This window comes from Lutra lutra, chromosome 10 (genome assembly GCF_902655055.1).
Source record: "Lutra lutra chromosome 10, mLutLut1.2, whole genome shotgun sequence".
In the NCBI taxonomy this organism is placed as follows: Eukaryota; Metazoa; Chordata; class Mammalia; order Carnivora; family Mustelidae; genus Lutra; species Lutra lutra.
The window spans coordinates 67,368,575-67,395,468 of NC_062287.1; the positions used below are offsets into that span (position 1 = coordinate 67,368,575).

Below are 26,894 nucleotides of genomic sequence, written 5' to 3' on the forward strand. Positions count from 1 at the left end.
TTTAATTGCAAAGGGTTTCCAGTTTCTTGTTCCTTATTTAAAACATCAGTTAGTTAATTGGTTTCATATTCAAGGGAGGACCATCTCTTAGTCTGAACTTGAATTACGTGCTTCAGTTAAGTTTTCTTCTTTAATTGTTAGTGAAGTGTCACAGCCCCAGCCCTTCCCAACAGTGTGGTCCTGAATCTCTGCCAGTGCAAGGCGGAGAATGATGCTCCTGTCAGGTTAGCAGTGGCCAGATGGGCGGGTAAAAAGTCCAGACAGTGGCAAGCCCCCAGCCCTACCATTTGAATGACCCCAAGGATGTGTTGATGGTGGCTGAGTGGGCCCAGGCAAGGGCCTCAATTTTCCTGGATCTGGCTCCAGATTGACTAAGACTCTGTGGATTTGAGGGCTTTGTTTCAGTGGTTCCTTGGGCTGAAATCAGCCCTGTGTCAGCCGCTGCTGGTGGAGGGGAGCCTGGGCGTTCCCTGAGTGTGGGTGAGTTGTCTGTGTCCGTTTGACTCCCTGACTCTGCCTCACTTGCTGGAGTCTACGAGTTGCCTCCCTGAAAGCCTCCCTAACTCCTCGTTGTCTGCGTGGGTGGGCCTCCCAGGCCCCCTCCCCCAGGCTCCCTCTCTCTGGTTCCCCTCCACGCTTCCTTACCAGATACCGTTCTTCACTCTCTGCTTGCCCCATCCCATCCCGCGGGGTCAGTGGGTTGCTGGTAGGGAGAGGCAGTTCTCCGAGGGGGAAGAAAAACTTCAACTGTCAACATCCCCAGAACTTGTCTATTATACTCTCTGAACATTTCACCATTGTCTTTTGCTCCTCTGTCTACACCCGTTCTTAAGTGCGGGTGAGCTCCGTCTTTTCTCACTAGGTCTGCGTTGTCCAGCATGAGAACCATTGCCCTCATGGCTATAGTACTTGAAATGTGGCAAGTCCAAATTGAGCTCTGCTGTCTATATAAAATGCATGCCTCATTTCAATGACTTACAAAGAAAATAAAGATGGTACAAGATCTCGTCAGGTGCTTTTTATATTGATTACATGTTGAAATGATAATATTTTGGATGTGTTGAATTAAATACATTTATTAAAATTAATTTTCTCTCTCTTTTCAGTCCCCCCCCCCCCAAAATGTGACTCCTAGAAAATTAAAAATTACATGTGTGGCTCACATTATATTTCTTAACTGGTGGCAGTGTTGCTCTCCAGGGACATTTGGCAATAGAGATATTTTTCATTGTGCTGCTCTGGGGAGAGGGTCTTGCTATTAACATCTAGTTGGTAGAGGCCAGGCATGCTGCTAAGTATGCAGCCGTTCATAGGCTAGACCCCACAACAACAAATGATCCAGCCTCAGATGCCCGGAGTGCCAAAGCTGAGACACCCTGTCCTATTGGATACTCTCACTCTGGATGATGTTGTCCTCTCTTACGGGCAATGACTTCAAGATCAGGGTCTGAGGGCATCGCAGAAAGAGCATAATGGCCATCACCAGATGTCTGCAACCACAGGCAGATTCCTTAACACTTCAGAGCCTCCTCTTCATCATCAGTGGAATAGTCAGAATGATGCCTAGTCGGCAGGTTTCTAATAAGTGAATGAAACTGATATATCCCATGCCTGACACAGAGTAGACTTCCACTGAATAGAACTGACTGTTCCTGTTAAAAGTCTGAATGTCTTCCTCCATTGGCTCTGTGGATCAATGATGGAGATTTTGACATGCCTTCTAGATTTTTCTTTGAGTACCCGACACTCACACAACAACTTGGAAACTACATCTCTTTATGGGCTATGTGTGTCTCGTGTAACTCTTTTCATTCCCAGCTAGCGAGACCTCTTCGCCCAGCCTGAGAGTGGCTTCCTTCCAGATTTCTGCCCCTGCTCTTTCCAGATCCCTCTATTGTGTGCTTGGTGAACTCCATCTTGTTCAAGAAACTCCATGTTTTCTTTTTTCTTTTTTTTTTTTTCCCTGTGCTAAAGTGGGAGTACCTGTGGGCAGTACATGCAATGTGTCCATCTCTCTCCAGCACTCAGCAGGGTGCCTAGGAAAAAAAAGTGTTAGTTGAGTGTTCTTTGGATGAACACATGAACGAATAAATGACAAACATCCTTTCCTCTTTGGCTCATGGGTAGGAACAGGTACTTCAGGAGCTAAGATAATGTTTTCCAAATGCCTTATTTTTCCTTTTAATAGCTCAGCAGAGCTGAAACCATATCTTTACCTTCTTCATCACTCCCCCTTTCCTCCCACCTCGTGTTTGCCCTGGGAAAGCAGTGTCTTTGTTCTACCTGGAGGCTTACGGTAATTCTTCCCCTCCGGGGTTATGGCCATGATGCAATACATTTCTTCTTTTTTTTTTTAATATTTTATTTATTTGACAGATATCACAAGTAGGCAGAGAGGCAGGCAGAGAGAGAGGAGGAAAGAGGCTCCCTGTGGAGCAGAGAGTCCAACATGGGACTCGATCCCAGCACCCTGGGATCATGACCCGAGCCAAAGGCAGAGGCTTTAACCCACTGAGCCACCCAGGCGCCCCTTGCAATACATTTCTGAATCCCAGAAGTCCTGCCTTCCATATGTGGACTTCCCCCACCAACCTAGAAGGTGGTGCCCCAGCCATTCCACTGGCCCAGGCAGGGCCCCTTGCAGCGGGTGGGTGCTCTAAACGTCTAAACGCCCAGGCATGCCTTCCTCTTGGTGGCAGAAGGAACTCCCCAGCAGCCCCCAGCCAGGCTGCAAGGAGAGGCTCTCCAGAAATGTGCCCTTGAAGATGCTCTGATAAAGAAAACGTGTTCTTGAGCAGGTTGTAATCATGGGCCAGCACGAGGGTGTAGGGTTGGAGTCTCCCGATGTCTAGACACTGATCTGTTCACAGTTTGGAAAACATTTTAATTACAAACCACTCCATAGTGTAAGGTAACCCACTTGGAAGAGCTCCTGGGCAAGTTTGCTCATTTCCTTCGTGGCAGTTGCAAGTGGAGTCAGAACCCCCTTGCCCTGGTGAGAATGGCCCGGAAGGCATGTGTTAGATGCTGCTAGCTGCTGCTAGCTGCTGTTTTCAGCGAGGGGTAAAGCCCTTTCGCTGGGAAAGGAGTCTCTCTGTAAATACACCAGCGGTGTGTCTTGGGAGTTGGCACAGCCAGATCTGGGACTTCCCTATACAGCCTTCTGTGGGTTGGGTATCGCATGTGTCTCCCAACCCCAGGAGGTGGATGGAGATACAATGACCAAATGGATTTTTCCTTGGGCAGTGTCAGGATTTGCTCTCCACTCTAACTGCGTCTGAAGTCGTTTGCCTAACCCAACCCTAACTATTGCACTGGTGGGAGAAGAAAATCCCTGCCTCCTTGTAAGTTTTCTTTCTTTCCTTCTCCCCAAAACCTATGCTTTGAAACACATTGTTTAATAAACATGTTTGCATATTTTAGATAATATCTTCCCTCCATTTTTGAAAAATCCAAAGGCACATCACTACTTATCGGCATTTCTAATCTGCTGCAGATAATCTGTGTACCCACGAAATTGATAAACCCCTAGCAAAATTAAGCAAGACTGGTGGTGAGTAGCTTGGGGCCGTGTTGGATAGACCTGGGTTTGAACTTAGCTGACTCTTAGCAGATAAATGTTTCTGAGCAGTGGGACCTTCAGTGTCACCAGAGAGGAGATAAAATAGTTCCTATCTCGTAAGTTAGTTTCTGTCTCATTTAACAAGATAATATGTGCCCAGCCCCCAAGATAGTGTCTCAATAAATATGGACTGTGATATTTTGGTTCATCTCTGCAAGTGTCCCGGTTTTGGGTAAATGTATGGTTTAATTGGGTTCCCGTATTTCCTTGGCAAGGCAGCTCCCGTGCGTCAGGGACTATTCTGGCCTCTGGGGACACAGCGTGAATAAGGGAGGCAAGTAACCTGCTTGATGGGAGTTTCCCCTTTGGAGGGAGAGAGAGACACCATGAACTGGTTAACAAAAAGGAGATGGAGGGCTGTGGTAAGCACCACGGGAAAACAAGAAAAGGTGGTAAGAGTAAATGGGGGTGGGGTGGGGAAGATACCTCTGAGGAACGTGATCTTTGAGCTGAGACATGAATGGTAAGACTAAATGGGGGTGGGGTGGGGAAGATACCTCTGAGGAACGTGATCTTTGAGCTGAGACATGAATGGTGAGAAGCTGCCGCTGTACAAAGTTCCAGGGCAGGCTTCTAGGCAGCGGGTGGAGGGCAGCAAGGGAAATCCATCAGAATGCAGGAGATACTGACAAAGACCGCTGGGCTGTCATGAATACCTCTTTGGATCCCCTAAGGTAAAGGGGTCGCTGTGGAAGAAGACATCAGACAGGGTGATCTAAGCCAGAAGTTGGAAAGAAGTCTAAAATATTTGCTCTCTGGTCCTCTCCAGAGAAAGTGTGCTGACCCCTGGTCTTGGGCTTCGGCAATACACACCCCTGTGGGCTTGGGGGGCCCAGGGCAGCTTGCTGGTGGAGGGGCCAGTGGCCTGGCAGCCTCGTGGGTGCCCCGACTCCAGGCAGGGCTCATCAGCCAAGTTACAGATACCCTGGGAAAGGCAGTACAGCTGCCCCAGGGAATGCAAAACACTCTCAGCCTCAAAACTGGCCACACCGTGGCGCGTATGTCTCTGGGTGAACTGGACTGTGAGATCTTCGAGGTGGAAATGCTGCTTTCACTTGAAGAACTTCTGCTCAGGAAGGTGGGGGGCCGGGGGAGGAGAGGAGCTGTCAGTCATGCTACCATTTATGGAATGCTTACCACGTGCTCTCCAAGGCGCTTCTAGGAACAGGTCTGCATCTTATTGATTCCACTCCCATCACAACCCTGGTTGGTAGGAGCTACCCTGATTCCTTGTTTGTGGTCAAGGAAATGGAGGTCAGGAGCCTGCACTGGAATGAGCCACTGTGTCGAAAGTCACCCAGCTGGGTAGGGACCTTCCTGCTTCAGAACCCAGATCCCTTACTTTGCAGCCAGGTGAATGGTTCCCTGGTGGGGAGTTGTTACCTGTTTGCATGTCTGAACAAAGCCCTGCTGAGACCCTCAGCCATATTCATCTGGTACCTGCCCAGGAGTGTGGAGACCCTATAGAAGAAAAGGGTGAAGGAAGCCACCATATTCTTTTTTTTTTTTTTTAAGATTTTATTTATTTATTTGTCAGAGAGAGAGAGAGGGAGAGAGAGCGAGTACAGGCAGACAGAATGGCAGGCAGAGGCAGAGGGAGAAGCAGGCTCCCTGATGAGCAAGGAGCCCGATGTGGGACTCGATCCCAGATCGCTGGGATCATGACCTGAGCCGAAGGCAGCTGCTTAACCAACTGAGCGACCCAGGCGTCCCGGAAGCCACCATATTCTTAACAGTATGCTCTTATAGCGTATTCTTATGTGCTGTCTCCTCCTTGGGGAATATTCCAGGGCTCTTAGTCGAGTCTTTGTTGGTCCAGATATGGCTGTAGAGTGGCAGGGGTGGCCTTGCATGCCTTGGGCCCTCAGCCCAGCTCCACACTGGCTGTAGAGACAGCTGCTGGGCTCAGGTAAATAGCCTCTTCTTTGCTGACCTCAGAGCAGGAAGAGTCGGTGAACGTGGAAGGAGTGCCTGGCCTTTCCTCGAGAAGACCCATTACCAGGCCCACAGTGGTCTTTCTGTAGAGGTAAGCCTAGGACAAGGCTGCTGTCCACCGATAAGGCCAGCCTTGCGCATCACCCTGTGTGGCCACGGGATGGGGTGGCCTCAGTGGAGGAGTCGGAATACCAGTGAGGGAGAAAGAAATGGGCCAGAAAGGGACAGTGGACCCTAACTCGTGGGAGAAAGGTGTCCGCGAGGGTGAGATAAGAAGAAAGAGCCTGATGATGGCGTCCCGAGGACCCTGCAGTGACTCGAGGCTCTGTGCTTTTCTAGCTGTTTGATCTTCGGCAGGAGTGACACGAGTCTGGCCTTCAGAACTAGAAACCTGGTTTGGAATGCCAGCTCCTCCTTCCTGGGATGCAGCCTTGGGCACTCCATGCTACCATTCTGGGTCTCAGTTTCCTAATTTGGGGCTGCTGTGTGGTTTGCGTGAGTTAACACATATGAAGCCCTTACCTCAGTGCGTGACACAGAATTCAAGTTCAGTAAATGCCAGCTCTGTTCATTCCTGTCACCTGAGTCTCAGGCTCTCAGCTGCACAGTGGGAAAAGCCGCGCCACCTTCACAGTGGAGATGAGTTGGTGTACTGGAAGCATCTGCCGCAGGTCGGCTTGTGTAAGGTACTTAGCAGTGCTTCTCCTGACTTCAGGTGGTCCCCAGTCATGGTCCCTGTTGAGTAGAAATGTTGGCCACCGGGTGGCTGTGGCTGGAGTCTCCAGGCTGGGAAGGTGTGGTTCGGTGGGTTCTCAGCTTGGGTTCTGCCTTTCTCGCTGGGTTAAGTTACCAGAGTCTCAGCGGAAGGGGTGTCCTGCCATTGCCATAATTTTCCTACTGGATCTGCCAGCGCCACTGCTCTCCCTGCCCCCTTACCAGCTTGGCCCCCCAAGGGCGCTGGTCCACCCAGGGCCCAACAATAGGCTCACCTCTCTTTTTTCTAGTCATTGCTGAGCACTAACCCTGTGCCAGGCTAGGTCTTGGGACACAAAGGCAAGCCAGACACGTCTCTGCCTTTGGGCAGGTCACACAGCGTTAGAATTCACTGGCACAGAAGAGGGCTGTGTGTATTCCCAGTCTGCTACCTCTCTGCCCCTGTCACCTACAGTGCTCTCCGCGGCCAGTGACCAAAGGCGTGGTCTCCGGCGCCAAGTGCCTGGGGTCTGAGTCCAGGCTTTGCCTCCTACTAGCTACAGCTGTGGCCCTGGCATGTTAGGTTCGGGTGGCTGTGAACGAAGGGCTAAGTGCTGGCTGGTGTCACATAGGCTGGGGACCCCTACCTGACTGATCTCACAGGCTCTCAGAGCCTTAGCAAAAAGAGAAAGTGATAAACACGAACTAGTGTATCTATTTCTGGATGCTACATTGTTTGTGTGTCTTAGCTCTGCTTTTTCCCCACATATGGATTAGAACTGGCCTGAGATTTCTTAGCTTTGAATATAATTGGCCTCAGCCCATCTCAGAAGGCTCCTTCCCCCTGTTCCTCCTCAAGGAATGTGAGAGTCCTCCACACCCCTTTTTTTGGGGTCTCGGAAGGGCCTGGGACTTCTGTTTTCCTGAGGGAGAAGAGGGAGCCAAGACAGCTGGCTGCTCGGCCCCCAACCCTGCCCCTTGACTAGAAACTTCTGGCTGATAACTGCACACACCAAGTAGACAGCACCAGAGGGGACAGAAACTCTCAGGAAGAAAGACCACTGGTGGGGAGAAACCCATGTTCCAAGAAGCAAAATAGAGTATAGTTTGTCACCTCAAATGCATATGTTTCCAATATGTGCATTTCATCATATATGAATTTTATCTTAAAAAAACAAAAAGGGTTTGTACAAATCTTGAACTCCAGTCAATGATATTCATCCTCAAGTATTTGGGAGGAAATGTACTGATTCTGCAATTTAGTTGGAATGCACCAAAAAAATAAGATAAGTTGATGAATGGGTAGAGGGATGGACAGACAAATAAATACGTGATAAGGGAGAGTAAAATGTAATTATAGAATCTAGGTGGTAGGTACTTGGTTGTTCACTAAAATTCTTTCAACTTTTCTGTATATTTGAAAACCTTTGGGAAAATGTTGCAAAGAAAATATCGTAAAGCTACTAGATTACAAAGAGAAAAAAATAGTCCACAGTGGAAAAATATACAAGTAGGCTTGGAAGTACTTAGCAACATTTAAAATGCTGTTTGGAAAGCTGAATGTTAACATGAAGGAAAATAAAACTACATCTATCTATTTTCTGTAGTAGATTCCCTTTTTTTATATTAGAAAATAAATATTTTTTATTTTATATAATTTTATATGTTTATTTTATAGATTATGTATATAATTTGGGGGAGAGGATGTTCCATACAGGGGGCAAAACAAATGGAAAAGGCCCTGTGTGTATTTAGTGAGGCCATTATGGCTGAAGTGCAGAGAGGGAGGGAAGTGTGGTTGGAGGAGAAGACAGAAAAAAATTGGAGGGGAGGGTCATGTAGGGCCCAAGGCCATGATAAGGTCTGATTTTGAGCTTTCTGTGCCATGGGAAGATGCTAGAGGTTGTGAGCTAGAGTGAATGATCTGACTTTAGAAGGACCTTTCTGCTCCTTTGGGGGCGGGACATGGGTGGAAGCAGGACTCCCCACTCTCTCCAAACCCTCTTTCTGGCCCAGACCTCAGTGTGCCATTTCTTCTACACCTCGGCCTTGTGAGCCTTCCCCTAGAGAGGTCTTTCTTATCACATAGAGTCTCCAATCTGTCTCTCCAGCAAGCTGATGTTAGTCGTCACCGGTAATCCTCAAACAATCCAGCTCTCACGGTCTCTGTTGTACTTTTTCCCTGGTCCCAGCCAGCCAGTCTCTGAGGCTTGGGAACACCAGCCCTCTCTTGCATCCCCATAATCCTACAGGGTGTTCAGGAGTCCTTACATGTCCTAGTGGAGGAGACATCTTAATCCTCTGCCACCTAGCACCCCCTGGGCCCCAGATGAGTGAATATATAGGCTCATGATTTCAAGCAGGGGCTCTGGGGTCACTGATTAACTCCTACCCTAGTTCTGTGACCCTGGACAAGTCCTTTGAGCTTCCCAAACTCCAGTTTTCTCAGCTGCCAGACAGCGATGAGTATGATGAGTATGCCTAAGTCAGGGTTTCTGTAGAAGCGAAATGAGATGCATTTCTTACACAGGGCTCAGCACAGACCTGCACATTGTAAGCAGGCAGTAAGCACGGGCTCTGATTTTTATTCCCACTGTTACCAATGCTCTGAGTTGGTCACTATTGCTCTTCCCATTATGGAAGGTACAGGCACCAACAAAGGCCAGATGGGGCGCAGTTGGTGCTATTGAGGAGTCCTGGGCTCTGCTGCTGGTGGGGGGTTGGGCGGGGACTGACACGTCTGCCCAACTTCAGGGGACTCATGCCCAGGTGGGGAGATCCCATGAGGTATCCACAGCACCTAGAGGCAGAAAGCACAGCCTTGAGGGTTGTATTTAGAGCTTCAGACCTGCGGTCTGGTACCAGCGAACTCACAAGGCCGAGGGCAGAACATGTCAAAGGGAACTGTCCCCGAAAACCCAGCCCCTGTGGCCAGCGGGTACGATTGCTCCTTGGAGCCCAGGCTCAAGCTGGAAGGGAAGGACAGGGAGGAGTGGAATACTTCTCAGAGGGATTTGTATTATTTATTTGAGAGCAGCCAGGGAGAACAGGAAATCTTTTTCCTTTTCCTTTCTGTAAATTTCTGAAGTCAGTAAGCAGTGTTAATTGTTACTCAGGAATAACTGGGTGTGACCCAGATACAGAGAGTCCGGAGTGGGGCAGAGCCCTGTCCAGTCCAGGGAGATTTTGCTCCCTGCCTGGAGTGGCCCTTGAAATCCCCAGCCACCCAGCCTGCAGAGACTCCTGCCAGCTAGAAGCTTCAGTGGCTGCATCACTCCCCTTAGTGCAGCCCTGTGGGATGGGGACATGAGGCCAGCCCCTGCCATTCCGCCTCCCCCACTAGCACCTATGATTGGAAAATGCTCTGTCCCATCCTGTCCCGTGATTCTGAGATGGGCTGTTTGCACTCATGGGAACCCACTAGCAGTCACGGCCTTCCCACCTGGCTTCAGATGAGCAGCTGGTCTGAAGAGCCAGTGAAGCTGGGAAACCACCCCAGGGACTAGAGTGCCACCCTGGAGAGCTAGCCTATCACTCAGCACGCTAGCTGGGAGATGGCACCATGCACGACCTCACACGGCTAAGCTCACCGCCCGGGGCCGCCTCTGCCCCAGAGGCACGCAGGAGGCTTGCATGGCCCAGGGCCGAACTCTCACGTCCATGGCACCTGCTGAAGCGGCTTCCTGGACTTGCATGAGCCCTAGCTCCGTCCACTCCAGGGCAGCAGAGGAGGCTCAGCCCGGACCTGAGCTTAGGCCCTCTGTGCGGCGGCCCCGGACGCCCGGCCTGTAGCCGAGCTCCGTTCAGTCCCCTCGCTTCATCCCGCTTCATCCTGACAGCACCCCTGAAGTCTCCTTCCCCATCCGTCAGACATGCGGTTCAGAGCACATGCCTGGGACCCACACTGCTTCCATTTGTATCCAGACTTGACCATTTCCCCCTCCTGTGGCTGGACTTACTCTCTTTTGGCCCTCTTTGCTCCAAAATGGAGATAATAAGGGCACCTGGAGTAAGCAGCTGAACTTCTGGTCCTCATCTCACTCATTTACAAAGCGGAGGTAATGCTGACGCTGACCATGGAGGGCCGTGCGCAGGTCGCCATACATGAAGGGACTGGGACGGTGCCTGGCCCCCAGAAGGTTCTGGGCTTGATACCTTTTTATTTTTTTTTAAGATTTTATGTATTTATTTGACAGAGATCACAAGCAAGCAGAGAGGCAGGCAGAGAGATTGGGGGAAGCAGGCTCTCTGCTGAGCAGAGAGCCCAATGCAGGGCTCAATCCCAGGACGCTGAGATCATGACTTGAGCTGAAGGCAGAGGCTTAACCCACTGAGCCACCCAGGCGCCCCTGGGCATGATACCGTTTACAAACTGTAATCCTCCTCTTCAGCGAGGTCGGCCCGCTCCTGGATGGCTGGCCCCGGTTTGCCTGCGGGTGCTGGCTCTCTGAGCCCGGGTTCGTCTGCACACACAGCTCCCCAGGAAATTGGAGGCAGAGCTGAGGATCGGAAATCCAGTCTCCAGAGCGGCTAACCCCTGGCTTAGCCCCTGGTCCCCTTGGGGCTTCCCTCTGGGGACTGAATACCTTTCGCACTCTTGGCACAGCCCCAGGACACCCACCCACTTGTGGATTGGAAGCTGCATGTCATCAAGCAGTGGGGAGTGCTTGTGGGGCTCCTCCAGGATGGCGTGAGAGCCCTGCGTGACCGAGGCTGCCCCAGCCGCGGACGTGATGCACCCGCGTGTGCCTTTGACTGTGGGCTAGTCCCCTCATCCCCTCTTCCCACCCCTTGATAAATAAGAGCTGTTTTTTCCATGTGGTGTTTGTCTCTGCACAAACGCAGAGGCCTGAGCACCACGAAGCTTATCTATACAATGGACTTCCTGCTGGTGTTGGATCTGCCCCACTCCCCTCCGGGTCATAAATTTATGTCGCCTGAGCACACTGATCTGCTGACGTCCATGATGCTGGTGGCCTTGGCAGACCCCAGCTCCCCCTGCCTGGGTGGGAAATGCAGACGCAAACCCGGGATGACATGAGCTGAACATCCCAGTGACTGATGGACAGCCAGAACTGGGTAGGCGGGCCGGGTGTGAGAAGTTCATTCTTTCATCAGCTGTTTATTGAAGCCTCCTGTGTGCCAGGCCGGGTACTGGGCCCTGAGGAGAACGTGGGGACAGCTTTGGAGGAGTATTCCTGCTGGCCTGGGAGACAGATGTGGGTAATTATAACACGCAGAGCTGAGTTCTGGGGTAGCATTAAGGACAGAACCTGTGGACGGAATGTACAGTGTAATTTGGGACTCAAGAAAGGCCTCGAGGCTGAGTTTTAATGAAAAGTCTTCTCTCCTTGGCAACAAATCCTGAGCAGTGAGAGCCCAGACGGGGGTGGGAAATGTGGGGAGTTCTTCCAGCTTGAGTTATCACAACCATTTGCACCTGTGGTCTGTTTGCCCCAAGTCCACCATCCAGAGCATCACCTGTGGGCACACTGGGGGCGGCTGCCTTCTCTCCTGTTCTCTGACCAGGCCCCTTGGTGGCTGCAGTTTTCTGTCCCTGCTCAGAATTCTGAGTTCCCATGTTAATCATAACAAGTGTCCTCTGAGAGGAGCTGCGGGGCCCCTGCCAGCAAGCCTTCTCGCCTGTTTTGATAACATCTGCACTGAATTTTCTCCCTTTGTATAATTAGGTATTTGCTTTGTCTTGAGATTACAGTGTGACTGGTGTCTCCGAAATTTCAGGCCCGAAGTATGTGCTGGGGCCCAGAGTGGTGGGAAAACGAAGCTTTCACCCGTGGGGTTTCAGGTTCAGTTGGGAGGGTGGGCAACAGTACGCTGGCTGCTGTTGGCATGAAATATGCCCAGCAGCCCCCCGACGGGTGGGAAAGGGAGCTCCTGCCTTGCTCCGGGAGCAGTGTGGGGTCAGGCCTGGTGACAGAAGGACGCAGGATGGCAAGATGGCTCCCTCTCATTCTCTTCCTGCCCTTCTTCCCCCCACATCCTCCCACCCCCGCAGCATCCCTGGCCCCAGAGTGACAGGACTCAGCAAACAGGAAAAGATGCACTAACTGCTAAGAAATGCAGTGAATCCAGGCTTAACCCCAACGGCAACCTCAGAGTGTCAGGGCTTGGAATCTTCCTTTACAGTGCCCGTCATGGTCTGGCTATGTCAAGCCAGAGGAGCTGTTTCGGGTGTGAGATAAGGAGTGGTTCTCTCTTGTCTGCTCCAACCAGAAAGGAAGCAAAAGGATTTGCATACCCGCTCCGCGACATCTCTGGAGTGAGCTGTATCTCAGCAGTGACTTCATTTCCCCTAACGGGGTTTCCACAAACCCCCTGGAAGGTTCCATCCAGCAAGCCACACTGATTGTGGTGTGGGAGTTTCTGATAGGCTTGTTTGTACTTTCCCTTGGAGACCCCAGACCCCAGGGGAGTGATAACTGGATGATGGAATATTTGCTAGAGGAAGGGAAATGAATTTTTTAAAGATAAGGTTTGATCCTGAGCAGAGGGGAAGTTCCCAGATGCCTCTGTAATGTTGAGCAGTGAGGTGTCCGCATAGGTCTCCTTCCCTGTGGCCTTGCTGGAATGGTCTCAGGGCTCCCACCCCAGGGGGATTCTGCCTCTTGAAGGTGCTTCAGGGGCTTCCCCGGGGGTAGGATGGGTATGGCCCTACCACACCCATGGGGACCTCTGCCTCTCTCAGCTGGAATACAGCTGTTTCCCTCTGTCCTTACACAGTACTGGTGACTTTGTTTAAGTAGAAGGGCTTTGCCCCGGACAAAAGGTTAGGTCATTCCATGTTGTTCCTTCTCTCCTAATAGGGCTGTAGCTTCCTTGAGGAAGACCCTGATCTTGCTCAACACTGCAGTGTCCACTGAGACCTAGTTGGGACCTGTGTAGAATCTGGTTCTGTCAGCCTCCGCTCGTATGGCCCCAGTGTCTGTGGGGCCAAGGTCATACTCCCTCACTTGGTGTTTAGGACCTTCAGCATCTGGCTGCGGACTGACCCTCATTTCTTTCCTCTCCCTCCTCTCCCTCTCCCAAAGTCTCCTCCTCTCCATCCACCTGGAACTTCTTTCTCTTGGAATGGGTGACCCCTCTGCAGAAGTGTTCTTCCTTCTCTTTATTCCTGGCGGAAGTAGGACAGAAGTAATAGTTGAGTTGCAGCATGATGGGCTCTGGAGTGAGACCACCCAGGTCTGCCTCCTGCTTCTGTCCCTCTGGATCTGGGAAACCAGGGGCCCATTACCTAGCTGTGTCGTGCCTCAGTTTTCCCATCTGTGAAATGAGGATAATAATAATTTCTCCTTCTCCAATGTGTTGGGGGTACTAACTGCTAAAACACATGACGCGTGTGAACTGAGTATCTGGCACGTAGTAAATGTTCAACACATGCAGGCTCTGGTGACGGTGACGGTGAGGATGGCGGTGACGGTGATCATTGTTCTAGACCTTCTTTGCGAAGTCTTTTCTAGCTCATCAGGCAGAGTCAGCATCTCCTCTTCTGGGCCCCCAGTAGAACCAACCACAAAGCGTTCTGGTTTCTTACCCCACAAGCCTGAGTTTGCCACTAGATGGAGAGTCCCTAGAAGACAGGGACTGGGTCTCAGTGATAAGAGCGAGAGTGTCTACCCTAGTGTGTACCAAACTCCGGAATATGAGCTTTTTCTTATCCTGTAAGTACTTTATGAAGATCTAATTCACATACCATATCATTCACCCTTTTAATGTGTGTAAATCAATGGTTTTAATATATTCACAAAACCACCACAACGACTGAATCCTAAAATATTGCCCTAAAAAGAAACTGCACAGCAGTGAGCAGTCCTTCCCCACTGCCCTCCCCCTCCCTGTCAACCACTAATCTCCCTTTGGTCTCCATGAATTTGCCTATTCTGGACATTTTCTGTAAATGGAATCATACCATCTCTGTCCCTTTGTGTCTGGTTGCTTTCATTTAGCATGACGTTTTCAAGGTTCATCTCTAGCTCAGTAATTCGTTCCTTTTTGGAGTTGAATCATCCCTTGTATGGACATACCACATTTTGTGTCTTCATCAACTAGTGAACTTTTCAGTTGTTTCTGTTCTTTGGCTATAATGAATAACGCTGCCATGAACATTCACGTGCCCATCTCTGTGTGGATGTATGTTTTCATGTCTCTCGGGCTGATGCACAGGAATACAGTTGCTGGCTCGTCTGGCAACTCTGTTTAACTTTTTGAGGAACCGCCAAACTGTTCCAAAGCATCTGTACAATCCTCATGCCTGCCGGCGACGAGTGTGGGTTCTAGTTTCTCCACATCTTTGCCAACACTTATTTTTGTCTGTCTTTTTGATGATAGTCACCCTAGTGGGTATGAAGCAGAATCTCATTGTGGCTTTGATTTGCATTTCCTTGATGGCTAATGACTCTGAGCATCTTTCCCAGTGCTTATTGGCCACTTGTTTGTCTTCTTGGAAAAAATTTCTATGGGGATTATCTGCCTGCTCTTTAATTGGGTCGTCTTTTTTTTTTTTTAATTATTAAGTCGGTAAATTCTTTACGTATTTTGGCTACTAGTCCCTTATCACATTTATGATTTGCAACTATTTCCTCCCATCTGTGGGCTGTCTCTTTGCTTTCTTATGGTGGGCCTTTCAAGCATAAAAGGTTTGAGGAATGAAGTCCAATTTATCTCTTCCTTCTTGCATTGCTGGCATGAGGGTTATCACATCTAAGAAACCATTGCCTCATCTGAGGTCACAGTGATGCACCAGAGCTTTTTAAAAGCAGTCTTATTTTTGATAACTCTGTGAGGAAAGAGTAGTGTACCCATTCCCAGATGAGGAAGCTAAGAGGTCAAATGCCAGAGCTGAGCTTTAAGCTCAGGTTAGTCTGACTCAGAACCTCAGTTGTATCTTTCTGTGCCTCCCCACCAAGTCCCTGGACTTCTGTGTCTTTCCCAGGGTTTGGTACGGGGACTGGTTAGGCCCACAGGTGAGGTACCTTGGATGGGTGAATGGCAGGTCCTAACTGGTGCTTTGTTTACTACTTGCTGATTCGTTTGAGTGGACCCATTAGCTGTTGGCAAGGGGTTTGTGTCCACAGTGCTAGAGGTCACCGAACGTCTCTCTCCTCTCTTACCTCTGCAGTGTCTCATCATTGGGGGAGGACCGTGCGGTTTGCGCACTGCCATTGAACTTGCCTACCTAGGGGCCAAAGTGGTTGTGGTGGAGAAGAGGGACACCTTCTCCAGGAACAACGTGCTGCACCTGTGGCCTTTCACCATCCATGACCTGCGGGGCCTGGGAGCCAAGAAGTTCTATGGGAAGTTCTGCGCTGGCTCCATTGACCACATCAGTGAGTAGAGCCCATGGGGCCAACCCTGGGTGGGGCACATCTCTCCACACTGAGTCTCCAGGATGTTCCAGCTTACACGTCCGTAAGCTGAACGTACGGGTGTCTGTACGTTCGACCGGCAGACATTTCATGAAGGGCCTGCTCTGTGCCTTATGCTAGTTCTGAGCTGCGTCTGCCCCACCGAGCTGTAGGCACCATGAAGTTGGGGCCTGTGGTGTGCCCTGCTCACTGGAGTGTCTCAGGGCATAAAGGGGTGCTTGACACATAGTAGGTGCTCAGTCAACTTCTGCTGAGTGAATGGATGAAATATGGGGAACAGAATCAGAGGTGGGTAACACGGTCTGACTCGCAGAGAGCTCACCAAGATCTTGTCAGGGATTAACTGCACGTTAACAGACCCATCAGACTTGCTAGGGGGTTCAGATGAGGGAGGCACACAAAACCATGAAACGGGCCAGGGTGTTGAGCGCCACGTGGACGTTGTGCTGCTGGTTCTGGGGAAAACCGTGGCAGGTTTTAGAAGAGGAATGACACAGTTGACAGCACCGGACTAAGTTTCCTTGCATTTTAAAAAGATGGAGGACATCATGACAGGGGTTCACCCAGTCAAGGAGGGGGAAGTAGGAAACACGGATTTCAGGCCCTGGGCCAGCCCTGCAGCCGAGCACGCTCAGGGGAACATCCAAGCCCTTCTGCTCTGTGTTATTCCAGCGTGGGTCCCTTGAGGCAAGTTCTGTGCAGAGAGGCTGTGGCGGAACAGACTTCCCTCTCATGCTGAGCAGGGAGGAGGCCTTTAGCCATTTCATATATAAAACTGTGTCCTATAAATGTCAGGGAGGTTAACACTGTGGGGAGAGTTCAAGGGCTTAGACAGATCCGGGCTCCAAATCTGTCTTGCCCATTTGCTGTGGGACTTGGGTCAAATTCCTTACCTTCTGCAAGTCCCAAGTTTTGTCTCCCTCACATGTGATGAATGCCTGCCTCCCAGGACCACTGAGAGGATCGGGTAGGTGAGGTCAAGTTTGTGATGTGCTTACCACTGTGCCTGCCCGGTAGTAGGGACTTGGAGAATGCTTTGCCTCCATTGGTGTATAGCAAGCAAGAGGAAGAGGCAGCTTGGGTCCCCAGCTTCAGGTTCCAGAGCTGCCTTCTTTCAACCCGTGGTGGGCAGGAGAACCCTGAGAGCCATGTTCTCACGAGGACGGGAACTGACAGGAAAGGGTGTGGGGCTCAGAAGAATGACTGGAAGACAGTGGTCAGCCACATAGGGTGTAGTTTAGTCACGGGTATATGGGAACCCATCAGCAGTGGCCCCAGACTGTATTCCCACTCTGGGATGAGAAAATTCCAGGAGTCCGTTGGAAAGAGATTTGGGTTTGCCCAGAAGGCTGCAGTGTCAGCTTTCAGGAATATTCTCTACCACCCACAGAAGAATGTATGTTGGTGCCCACTTCAGAACTACAGCATTGAGCACCACTTTCCCACTGAGTGCTTCTGAGAGGCAGAGCTGGGCACCAGGGGACCTTGCGAGCGCCCCCTCTGTTGAGCTGCCTTCCCTGCTGGTTGGGCGCCCCCTCTGCCCCATTGATGGGGCTCCCATTTAATCCCTAGTTCTCAGAAAATTCCCCATGTTCAGAAACCCTGGCAAGACTCCGGATCTGAGATTCTGACATTTGGGGCACTTATTGTTAAGATCGGTTCCATTGGCTGTGAGAAGGGAGGCAGGGAGAATTTGCTGAACACCTAACTGTGTGTTAGAACAAGCTAGATTAGGAGCCTTGAAATGAAGAGGAGAGGCCAGGCTGCTGCCTAGGCCTGTTTCCAGACAGGAGGGGGATCGGATTCTTTAAGCCCCAGCTGACTGGCTTCCTTTCAGACCGATGCTGGTCTCCAGCCCCAGCTGCGCCCCAGACCCCAGCACGCCTCAGCAGTTCCCAACTGTCCTGTGTCAGCACCCTCCTCCCCTTCCCATGTGCTCGCTCCAAAACTCCTTCTGAGCAAATGGCCTTCCTCCTCTGCTCTGGGGAGGAGAAGCCACTGGCGGGCACTCCCAGCTCCAGCCCCTCTCCGTCCTCCTGCACTGGCCTCCACCTGAGTTCCCCTTCCTGCCCTCCCTGCCATGTCTGAGGCTGAGCAGGCTGCTCAGCTCCACTCTGCTCCCTCTTGGTTTCCTGCCCCTTACCTCACCGCCCCTCTCCCCTCTCTTATTACCTTAATTTTTTTCTATTTCAAAACATTTACTGTAGAAAGAGGGGATATCGACTTTGTCTTTGCGTCCCACCCATGACTCCTTCCATTGAGATCTGACTTCTTCCCCACCTCCTGTGAAGGAGATTTTCACTGAGATTTCCACTCCTAGAAGCCTCCTAACTCCCAAGTGCCCTGGCCTCTTGCAGCCATCATAATCCCTAATCTGTCTGTGGGATTTGGTACTCTATTGGCTTCCTGGACTGCAACTCCGGCCCTGTTCTGCCATTCCCCTGCACCGCCCCTGCCCCCCGACCACGGTGGCCTGCCCTCACCTGTCCACTTGTGTTTCCTCCACTACAGTGGGTTCTGTGTCTCTATGCCTACCATGCACCTGGCCCACTGTAGATGCTCAATAAATGTTAAGTGAACAAAGCCCACAAAATACAGAGAGTTTCGCACTCTACAGTAGAATATTCAGAGACAGACCCATGTGTGCTGAATGACCAGGGATGAGTTGGTGACACTCATTGGGGGAGTTGGGGCAATGGGTACGAGGTGACTTACCATGAGTCCAGCTCTGTGGAGAGAAATCCCCCTTCATGCTGACCCTGGATGGCTAAGGGCTTAGGCCCAGTCCCCCACAAAATGAGCCATTTCGTCACTGACTTTACTTGTGGCCATTACTCTCCAGGTCTACTCCTCTTTCCATCTTTGCCTTGTCAGACCTCTGGCCCCTCTCAGGGAGGAGGCAGGAAAGGGAGAGCCTCCATCATGAGAGCATTTTCTAAAAGCTAGAGCGCAGTCTTGGAACCAGACAGATCTGGGTCCATGTTCTAGTTTGCTGCTGTATGACCTTGAGCAAGTCACTTCACCCCGCTGAGCCTCAGTTTCTCATCTATAAGATGGGAATAATTATCCCACAGGAAGGGTTAAATGTGAAAACGCTGAGTGGCCGGTGCATAACTAGTTCTCAGTCACGATCATCATTGGTCTGTTGCTCTGCTCAGAGATCAGTGAGGAGCGATTATAGAGTACCCTGAATACAGGAGGCACTCAAGCATGGCTGCTGACACCTCTTCTCTTTCCCCCTTCCTACCTAACAGGCATTCGTCAGCTGCAGCTCATCCTATTCAAGGTGGCCCTGATGCTGGGAGTTGAAATCCACGTGAACGTGGAGTTTGTGAAGGTCCTAGAGCCTCCTGAAGATCAAGAAAATCAAAGTACAGTACAATCTTCCTCTTATGTCTACAAGTCAGATATTGGCAAGTGGAGATCACATTTGCAGCTCTCAGAGAATGTTCCCATAAGAGTTACTCTTGTTGGGAGCTATTGGACATAATCCCATCAAAGGACGCTTTACCTTTTCTGCCCAACGTGGCCACCTTAGGTTTGCTCTTCTCCTCCCAGGGCAGTTATTAAGCCACTAAACCTATCATTTGGTTACCATGTCAGTGGGAGGTGGTACTTTGACAAACAAAGTACTAGGTAATTAGGGTAGAAGATCTAGATTCGGTTGTTTGTTGAAGTTCATTCCTAATTCTTCAGGCCACGTGGGAACACACATGGACGCGTGGCTGCACTTGTGCCCACGTGATATTTTAAAATCCAGTAAAGAAAAAAAAAAAGTGAAGCTCCTTGAACAAACATGAAATAAGGGCCCATGATATTATTTGGTATGTAATTATTTTAAAGCCTTTCTGAAGCATAGTTTACCAACCACGGAAGTCACCTGTGGTGGGTAATGTCTTATTTAGCCATGTTGCTCTTTTTCCTTATAGTATATGTTCACGTAGGTGCTGACCTCACGCACACTGCGGTCCGAGACTTTGTTCATGATGCCTCTGCAGCTTATCTCTTACCAAAAGCCTCTGCTGCCTGGGTAGGGCTTGTGGTTTGGGTAGCTTCGTGTCGGAGACCTCAGAGTCTCATGGGCTCATTAGGGCTCTGACCTCTCCTGTCCTCCATTCAAAACATTCCAAAGTGTAGGAGAGGCGTTCAGTGGCCTTTGTAGCAGGACAGCATCTTTTAGGGACCTTCCAGAGATACGTGTGCCCTTAGCCTCTCGCAGACCCAATTCTGGATGACCAGCAAGGTTTCACCTGGACGTGTTCCCATCAAAGGCTCTGTGCTGCCCAACAGAACATTTTGAGTGTAATGAAGTGGGAATTCGAACTGGTTTCTGGACATCCTGCACATCCATCATTTGGGTCTGGTCGGTAATGAGAGGACAAGGAGGATTGTATGGGAGTATGAAGAGAATGTGGTAGAGTGCACTGAGACAAAGAGGGTTCATGTGGGACTGGCCTGAGGATCATTGATAGACTCCCAGCCTTTATAGAAACCGGTTAAATCAGGCATGGGGTGGGCACTGCTGGTTTACCTTCTCCTGGATTGAATGGATACTGAAGCCAGAAGGTCTCCAGATGCAAGTGTGAATCAGGAGAACTCTGGGTCTTTCCCTGGCAGATCTACCTGGGGTTCCTCTACTTAGAGATATCCCCTTTCCCCTGGCCAACACTGCAAGGACCTCCCACCTTTCTCTGCCAACTCAAACCATTTTCCTGTTTTGGTAGAAATCGGCTGGCGGGCGGAATTTCTCCCTGCGGACCACTGTCTGTCGGACTTTGAGTTCGATGTCATCATTGGTGCCGACGGCCGCAGGAACACACTGGAAGGTGAAGACTCCTTTTTCCTGGAGCTGAGGATGGGGGCCTCCGGACTGGGAGGGGGCTGCAGAATGGCGGCCTTGACAGAAGGGCAGACTGTCCTGCCAAGCCTGAGGCTGAGTATCGAGAGGGCAGGCGTTCATGGTCTCTGAACCATCAGGCTTCCCACCTGTAAAATGAAGATAATAGAATCTTGTCATGAGGGCTATGAAAGGACTCATATGTAAAAACGCTTTATAAAGGTAAAGTGCCATGGCAATTGCGAGTCAGCATGCATTTATGGAGCCCCTGTCAGTGAGTCCATGGTACCGAGCACTCCCACACTTACTTCATCCAGCTAAGACAACCATTCTTAGACTCTCGGTGGCCTTCTTCTTCTATCACGTGTAATACCCCAGCAAGAAGGGCCCATCTCTTCTGTAACTTGTAAGCACAGTCATTGCTGGGCAGTAAGATGAGCTTTTCCCTAGACTGTCAGGGTGCAGAACCATGCTTCTCTGAATTCTGGAGTTGGAAGCATAACATGTTTTCTTGGAGTAAGATCTGGTCAAGTTGAGAGAAGAGCGCCACCACCAGAAATGTCTTCAATCCCCTAGCCCCTCCCCCAAAGAGTAATTGATGCTGAGATTGTACTAATTGGCACTAACTGTATGAACAAAAGACCACAGATGGCGGACGGAGTGGTCCCACATGGCCTCTCAGGCTGGCGTCTAGATCTGCTCTTCAAGCTTGCCCTGCTCGAGGGCTGCAGACTGCCAGTTTCTGATGGAGAGGGCACGTCCTCCAAGGACAGAACACACTCCTGGAAAGAGGGTTGATGCTGGAGGTTTTGGGAGGTATGGGTTGCCTAGCTGGGTCCTACCCACCAGCTGTGCCCACCAGGACCCTTTCCTCACTCCTTTGCCTCTCTCTTTGCCTCCATCCCTACACTTGCCAGACCCCTGCAATCAGTAACCCATATCTGACAAAGATTTTTTAAGCTGTTAACCTGGATGTTGTGCTGCTAGAATTTGGGGGGCCATTTTGATGGTTGGGTACAACTGCAAGTCTGAATATTTGTAAATCCAAAATCCACACTTTGCCTGAGTATAGTTAGGCATTTCATGGACAGGAAAAGAAGGGTAAGAAGAAGGAGAGCCATTTAGGCAGCTTAGCACCAAATAAGTAGACTAGAGTGTGAGTTTCTCTATGTTGGTCCTACTGACATATGAGGCCAGATCATTCTTTGTCCTGCTCCCAGTAGGAAGCTTAGCCACATCCCTGGCCTCTCCAGGCCAGACTCTAGTAGCACAACTGCCTCCCCCAACCGCCATGCCCCGTGCCAAGTTGTAGCAACCAGAAATGTCTCCACACATTGCAAAGATGCCCCTGGGGGCCAAGGTCACTCCCAGTTAAGAAATACTAGACTAGACAATAATGGCCATTTTTGACCATTTCAATAAAAGTTTAATGAAGATGGACTTAAAGAGGAGGTATTGAGAAAAAACCCCAAGGTTTCTAGTCAAAGGGAGTATTGACAAAGAAGTTTGGGAATCATCATGAGGTCTGAGTATGCGGTGAGCAAACGGAGGGAGAGTCCCCGGAGGAGGCTGAAGACAAAGGCATGTCCAGAGAGCCTGCCCTTGTGATGAGAGCCTTGAGTTAAGCAGAGTAAATAGTAGTGTCTGGGGCAGAGGGAAGATCAGGACTGTGGGATAGCCAGATGCTAGAAAGAAAGGGGATGGGCAGAAGGTGTTTCAGTGAAGTGTGACTCCTGCTTGGGATCCTCTGTGTCACCACCATTAAAAATCAAAGTTAATGTAAGCCATCAACAAGTAGAGGAACCCCAAGAATCACTGTATTAAATCAATTACAAGTTAGACTTCTGTCTCCTCATTAGATATTTACTGAGTGTGGGCTAAGCACCAACCACTGGAGACTAGAAATAGAAAATTTGTTAAAATCCCCATCCTACAGCAATTCAGTCTCATAATCCTACTTTTCAAAGGGGGGAAAACACGAAAAACACTAACAACCTAGTTTTAATCGTAAAAGTTCAAAATGCATGTATCGTGGGTATACCTAGCCACTGTGCCTAGCAAGCCTTTAGCACGATGAGCCTGCTGGGAAAATCACTTGAGCCTTTTGTCTGTAGAAGCCTCACCAGAATAATTGGTCCTATAGATTTTAGGAAGGGGGAAATTCCCCTTGACTGAAGCCTCTGGGGATGGGTTTCTTCTTGGGGTAAAAAACTTGGCCTGTCCACCTGCCCCATTCTCCAGGCAGAACTCTGGGTTCACTGGCCTGTGAGGCATCTGAGGACAGCTTCCTCCATAATCTTTCCCAGTTTTCACACCAAATGCAGAAGAAAGACTCCCTTTTCCCCTTTTTCTTCATGCAGGGTTCAGAAGGAAGGAATTCCGTGGGAAGTTGGCTATTGCCATCACCGCCAACTTCATAAACAGAAACAGCACGGCTGAGGCCAAGGTGGAAGAGATTAGTGGCGTGGCTTTCATCTTCAACCAGAAATTTTTTCAGGACCTTAAAGAAGAAACAGGTGGGACCTTCACCTTTCTCCAAACCAAACCATTGTCTGTGCCTGGCATTCCCAGTCTTGGGATTGGGAGACTCAACTCTGATTAAGTGGAAGCAGGGACGTCTCCTTAGGATAGAAATGGGCAGGATTCCTTCAAGGACAAGAGAGATTCTCGAGGGAGAGTCCTGGATGTTGTACGTGAAAATGGATAAAGATATATTTACCCAGCATTTACTCAACATGCCCGTTCAGTGCTGGTATTCAGTATCACGGGATACAAAGTTGAGGTTGGCATGGTCTGCTCCCCAAGTAGCTCCTTGTCTAGTGATGGACACCCAGGGAAACCACCCTGATGTGGAGATCAGTCTACGCCTGAGGCAGCGTGAGCTTCAAGGAGCCTTCTGAGGAGGGAGCCAGCAACCTGGGTGGGTTCCTGAAGAAGTGTAGGTGCTTTGGTTCAGAGTGCCAGCTGTCCTTCCCCATGAAGAACATCCAGAGATACCCAGGGAATGTGTACTTCCCCCCAGGCATCAGTTGTCCCCTAGCTGTGGGCCCTGATATCTTTCCAAGATACTCATTTACTCAACAAATACTTGTTGATTGCCTGCTTGGGGCCAGATGCTGTTCAAGGGCCTGAGAAAGAGCAGTGGGCAAACAAGACCCCTCTCTTGGGAGGGTCAGTAAACAAACAATGACGGTGGAGAGAAGGAAAGCACGGCAAGGAGAAAGAGGGATGAAACCTGCTGCCAATTAAGTAAATTCCAGATTTTTTCTTCTAACCTGATTTAAAAATCTATATCTCTCCTTGAAAGGCAGTGTGACGACAGAGTTAAATAAATTTTTTAAAAAATTTTATTTATTTTGAGAGAGAAAGAGTGTGAGTCAGGGGAGACACAGAGGGGGAGGGAGGCGCCGAGGAAGAGGGAAAAAGAATCCTCAGGCAGACTCCCCACTGAGCAGGGAGCCTGACGTGGGGTTCGATCCCATGACCCTGAGATCGTGACCTGGCTTGAAACCAAGAGTCAGACACTTAACCGACTAAGCCAACCAGGTGCCCCTAAAATTTTTATGCTAGAAATAAATCATCCACACTCAGCATCACCTAGCACAGAAATAGTCCTCATTGCCATATACTGCTTTTCGGTAACCGTCCATTTGCACCCTCCCTTTCCACGTGGCTCCAGCTCTTAGCAGAGTGTCAGTACTCTTTGTGATTCTGGTTTTCTCATGCAGCATCGCATTGTAAATATTGTCCATGTCACAGCCACGTCCCCCCGATGGTCACTTTTGCAGGCTGCAGAATGGCTCGTGAAGGGGCTGTACATCTCTGCCCGAGCATCCAAGTGGGAGGCCTGGCAAACTGTGCTTGGCCACGTGGGTCCATATTCTCCTCAAGCTAAGTACGGTCTCAATAGTTTGGAACGGCCAAAGAGAAAGCAAAAGAGTATTTTGTGGCAAATCGACAATTGTCTGGAACTCAGGTTTCCAGATTCCTAAATAAAAGCTTCTTAGAGCACCGTCACCCCTGATCATGCATGTCGCTGCGCATGGCGGCTCCCTCATGAATGGTTGTGGGCCCGATGGCTCGCGAAGCCTGAAATGCTCACTGCCTGGCCCTTTGTGGCAGACGCGCGCTGGCCCCTGATTTAGGCCTTTCGGCTGTTGACCGTTACAGAGCACACTGCTCCTGCTGGACTCCTTCCAGTGGGGTTTTTTGGAATGGAATTCCATATCGAGCAGACCGTGCCGCTCCCTGGCCACGAGGATGTGTGCTCGTTGTCTGACCCTCTGACTTTCACCACGTGGCACGATTTGAATATTTTCTTCTAGCATATTGTGTTCTTCTGCACGATTTAAGAATGAGCCCAACCCTCCCTTCCTCTCAAAAACTAAGAAGATAAATACTTCAACAAACCACCAAATATGGATTCTGACAGGACATTGAGTATATTTTTCCAAATGTTTCAATGAGTTTCCTTTGAATTTCGCTGTGGTAGTCACCTTTGGCCATTGTTTCACAGTGCCCCTTGCACAGTGACAACGATGAATTTCCTCCGATTCTCTGGGGGGCCCTCTGCATTGATGGCTATTTCCTTCTTAACGGTAATAAAGGGGTTCCTATGGTTACCCAGCACACCTGTGTCAACCTCTGATAAGTTTTGAGTCTCTTCCTTTCTCTCTTTGGGGAAGCTAAGCCAGTGGTTCTCAAATTGGCATGTGCATCAGAATCACCTTGTGGGGCTTGTCAGAGTGCTGATTGCTGGCCCCACGCTCCCTTTCTTGATGTACTAGATCCAGGGCACAGTCCTGATCCTTAGCATTTCTAGCTTCTCAGGTGATCCTGATGGTGCCAGCCAGGGGGACCCCACTTTGAGAACCACTGAGCTAAGCTCTCACAGCATTTTTTTTTTTAATGCAGAAACCTAGTCTATGAAAGTATTTTGGCAATTGCTGGAAAGTGCAAAGCTATCCAACCCAGGCCTCTAAACTGAGTTGTTCCTGCCAGGGTATCTGGGTTCCCCCCCAAACAAGGGGGATAGTAGAAACGTCGCTTAGCACAGTCTTGAAAGAATTCACCCAGCTCTTTGAATCTCTGGCCACATACATGGCGTGGTGGATGGGACTTGGAATCAGACTGGCTGGGGTTCAAGTCCCAGCTCTGTTGTTGCTTGGCTGCCATGCCCCGGACCTCTCTTGGCCCTGCTATAGCACTTTGCTCTAGCCTGGAAATACGGGTCCTCAGCCCTTGAGGACATTGAGGTTTTCTTTTTTTAAAGTGTTTTCATCATGTTGCAATATATAAATATATCAAATTAACATTTTGTACACCTTAAACTGACACCGTGTTATATATCAATTACATCTTTCTTTTTTTTTTTTTAAGATTTATTTATTTATTTGACAGACAGAGATCACAAGCAGGCAGAGAGGCAGGCAGAGAGACAGGAGGAAGCAGGCTCCCCGCTGAGCAGAGAGCCCGATGCGGGGCTCGATCCCAGGACTCTGAGATCATGACCTGAGCTGAAGGCAGAGGCCTAACCCACTGAGCCAACCAGGCGCCCCAATATATCAATTACATCTTAATTTTAAAAAACATATAGTGTCTTTGGAATACCTGGGTGGCTCATTTGGTGAAACAGCTGACTTAGAGTCTGGACCCCGATCTCAGGGTCCTGGGATCAAGCCCCGTGTCAGACTCCTAGCTCACAGAGGACTCAACCTGAGGATTACCTCTCTCCCTTTGCCCCTCCCCCTGCTCCCACGCGCACGTGCTCTCTCTCTCTCCCTCTCTCTAAAAGAAACCTTAAAAAAAAAAACAACCCCAAGACAGTGTCTTAGTGGTACGCTAAAAGCTAGCTGTGTGGAGATGGGTAAATTCTAGCCCCCAGTGTTATCTTATCCAGGCTTGTATGTTTTAAAAACTTGCCTAACGTAAATACATGCAGGTAAGTAATGACACCTGTGCCGGGGCGAGGCCCTGTGGGAGTGATACTGAGTCCATGCACGCTTCTCTTCACAGGGATTGATCTTGAGAACATTGTTTACTATAAGGACTGCACCCACTATTTTGTCATGACTGCCAAGAAGCAGAGCCTGCTTGACAAAGGTGTCATCATTAATGTATGTATCTCTTGGCTGCCATGTCCTTTCTTTCCCTTTGTGACCCAGCATGTGCAAGAGCAAGGGGTGGGGAGGTGGGAAGGAACCACCGCTCACCGCTCTCCTCCTCTGTGCTGTTGTGTGAGCATTGGATGAAGGAGCCCACAGTACTATGGGCGGACGTGTTTCTGCAGAGAGCCTGGGCTGGGCTGAGACCCGCACCCAGGCGTTTGTGTAAGCCTCTGCCCCCAAGAGATCGGTGGGGTCTTTTCCTTCCCCATGTCTCATTCAACCCTGCCCCTGTTTCGGAGAGGTGCAATGTCATTTGG

At 50.0% G+C, this 26,894-nt stretch overlaps 1 protein-coding gene across 11 annotated transcripts in view; it reads left to right on the top strand.

Moving 5' to 3' along the window:
• MICAL2 (microtubule associated monooxygenase, calponin and LIM domain containing 2) overlaps positions 1-26,894 on the top strand; it is a 216,382-nt gene that overhangs the window by 66,723 nt on the left and 122,765 nt on the right. For all 11 annotated transcript variants that reach the window (XR_007120831.1, XM_047690499.1, XM_047690500.1 and 8 more), the window contains exons 4-8: positions 15,387-15,594; positions 18,888-19,004; positions 20,358-20,459; positions 22,831-22,986; positions 26,486-26,586. Coding sequence is in view for 10 of the 11 variants with exons in the window: in XM_047690499.1 (XP_047546455.1) it covers positions 15,387-15,594; positions 18,888-19,004; positions 20,358-20,459; positions 22,831-22,986; positions 26,486-26,586 (684 nt within the window). In the remaining variant the exon portion in view is untranslated. The remainder of the gene's footprint in view (positions 1-15,386; positions 15,595-18,887; positions 19,005-20,357; positions 20,460-22,830; positions 22,987-26,485; positions 26,587-26,894) is intronic.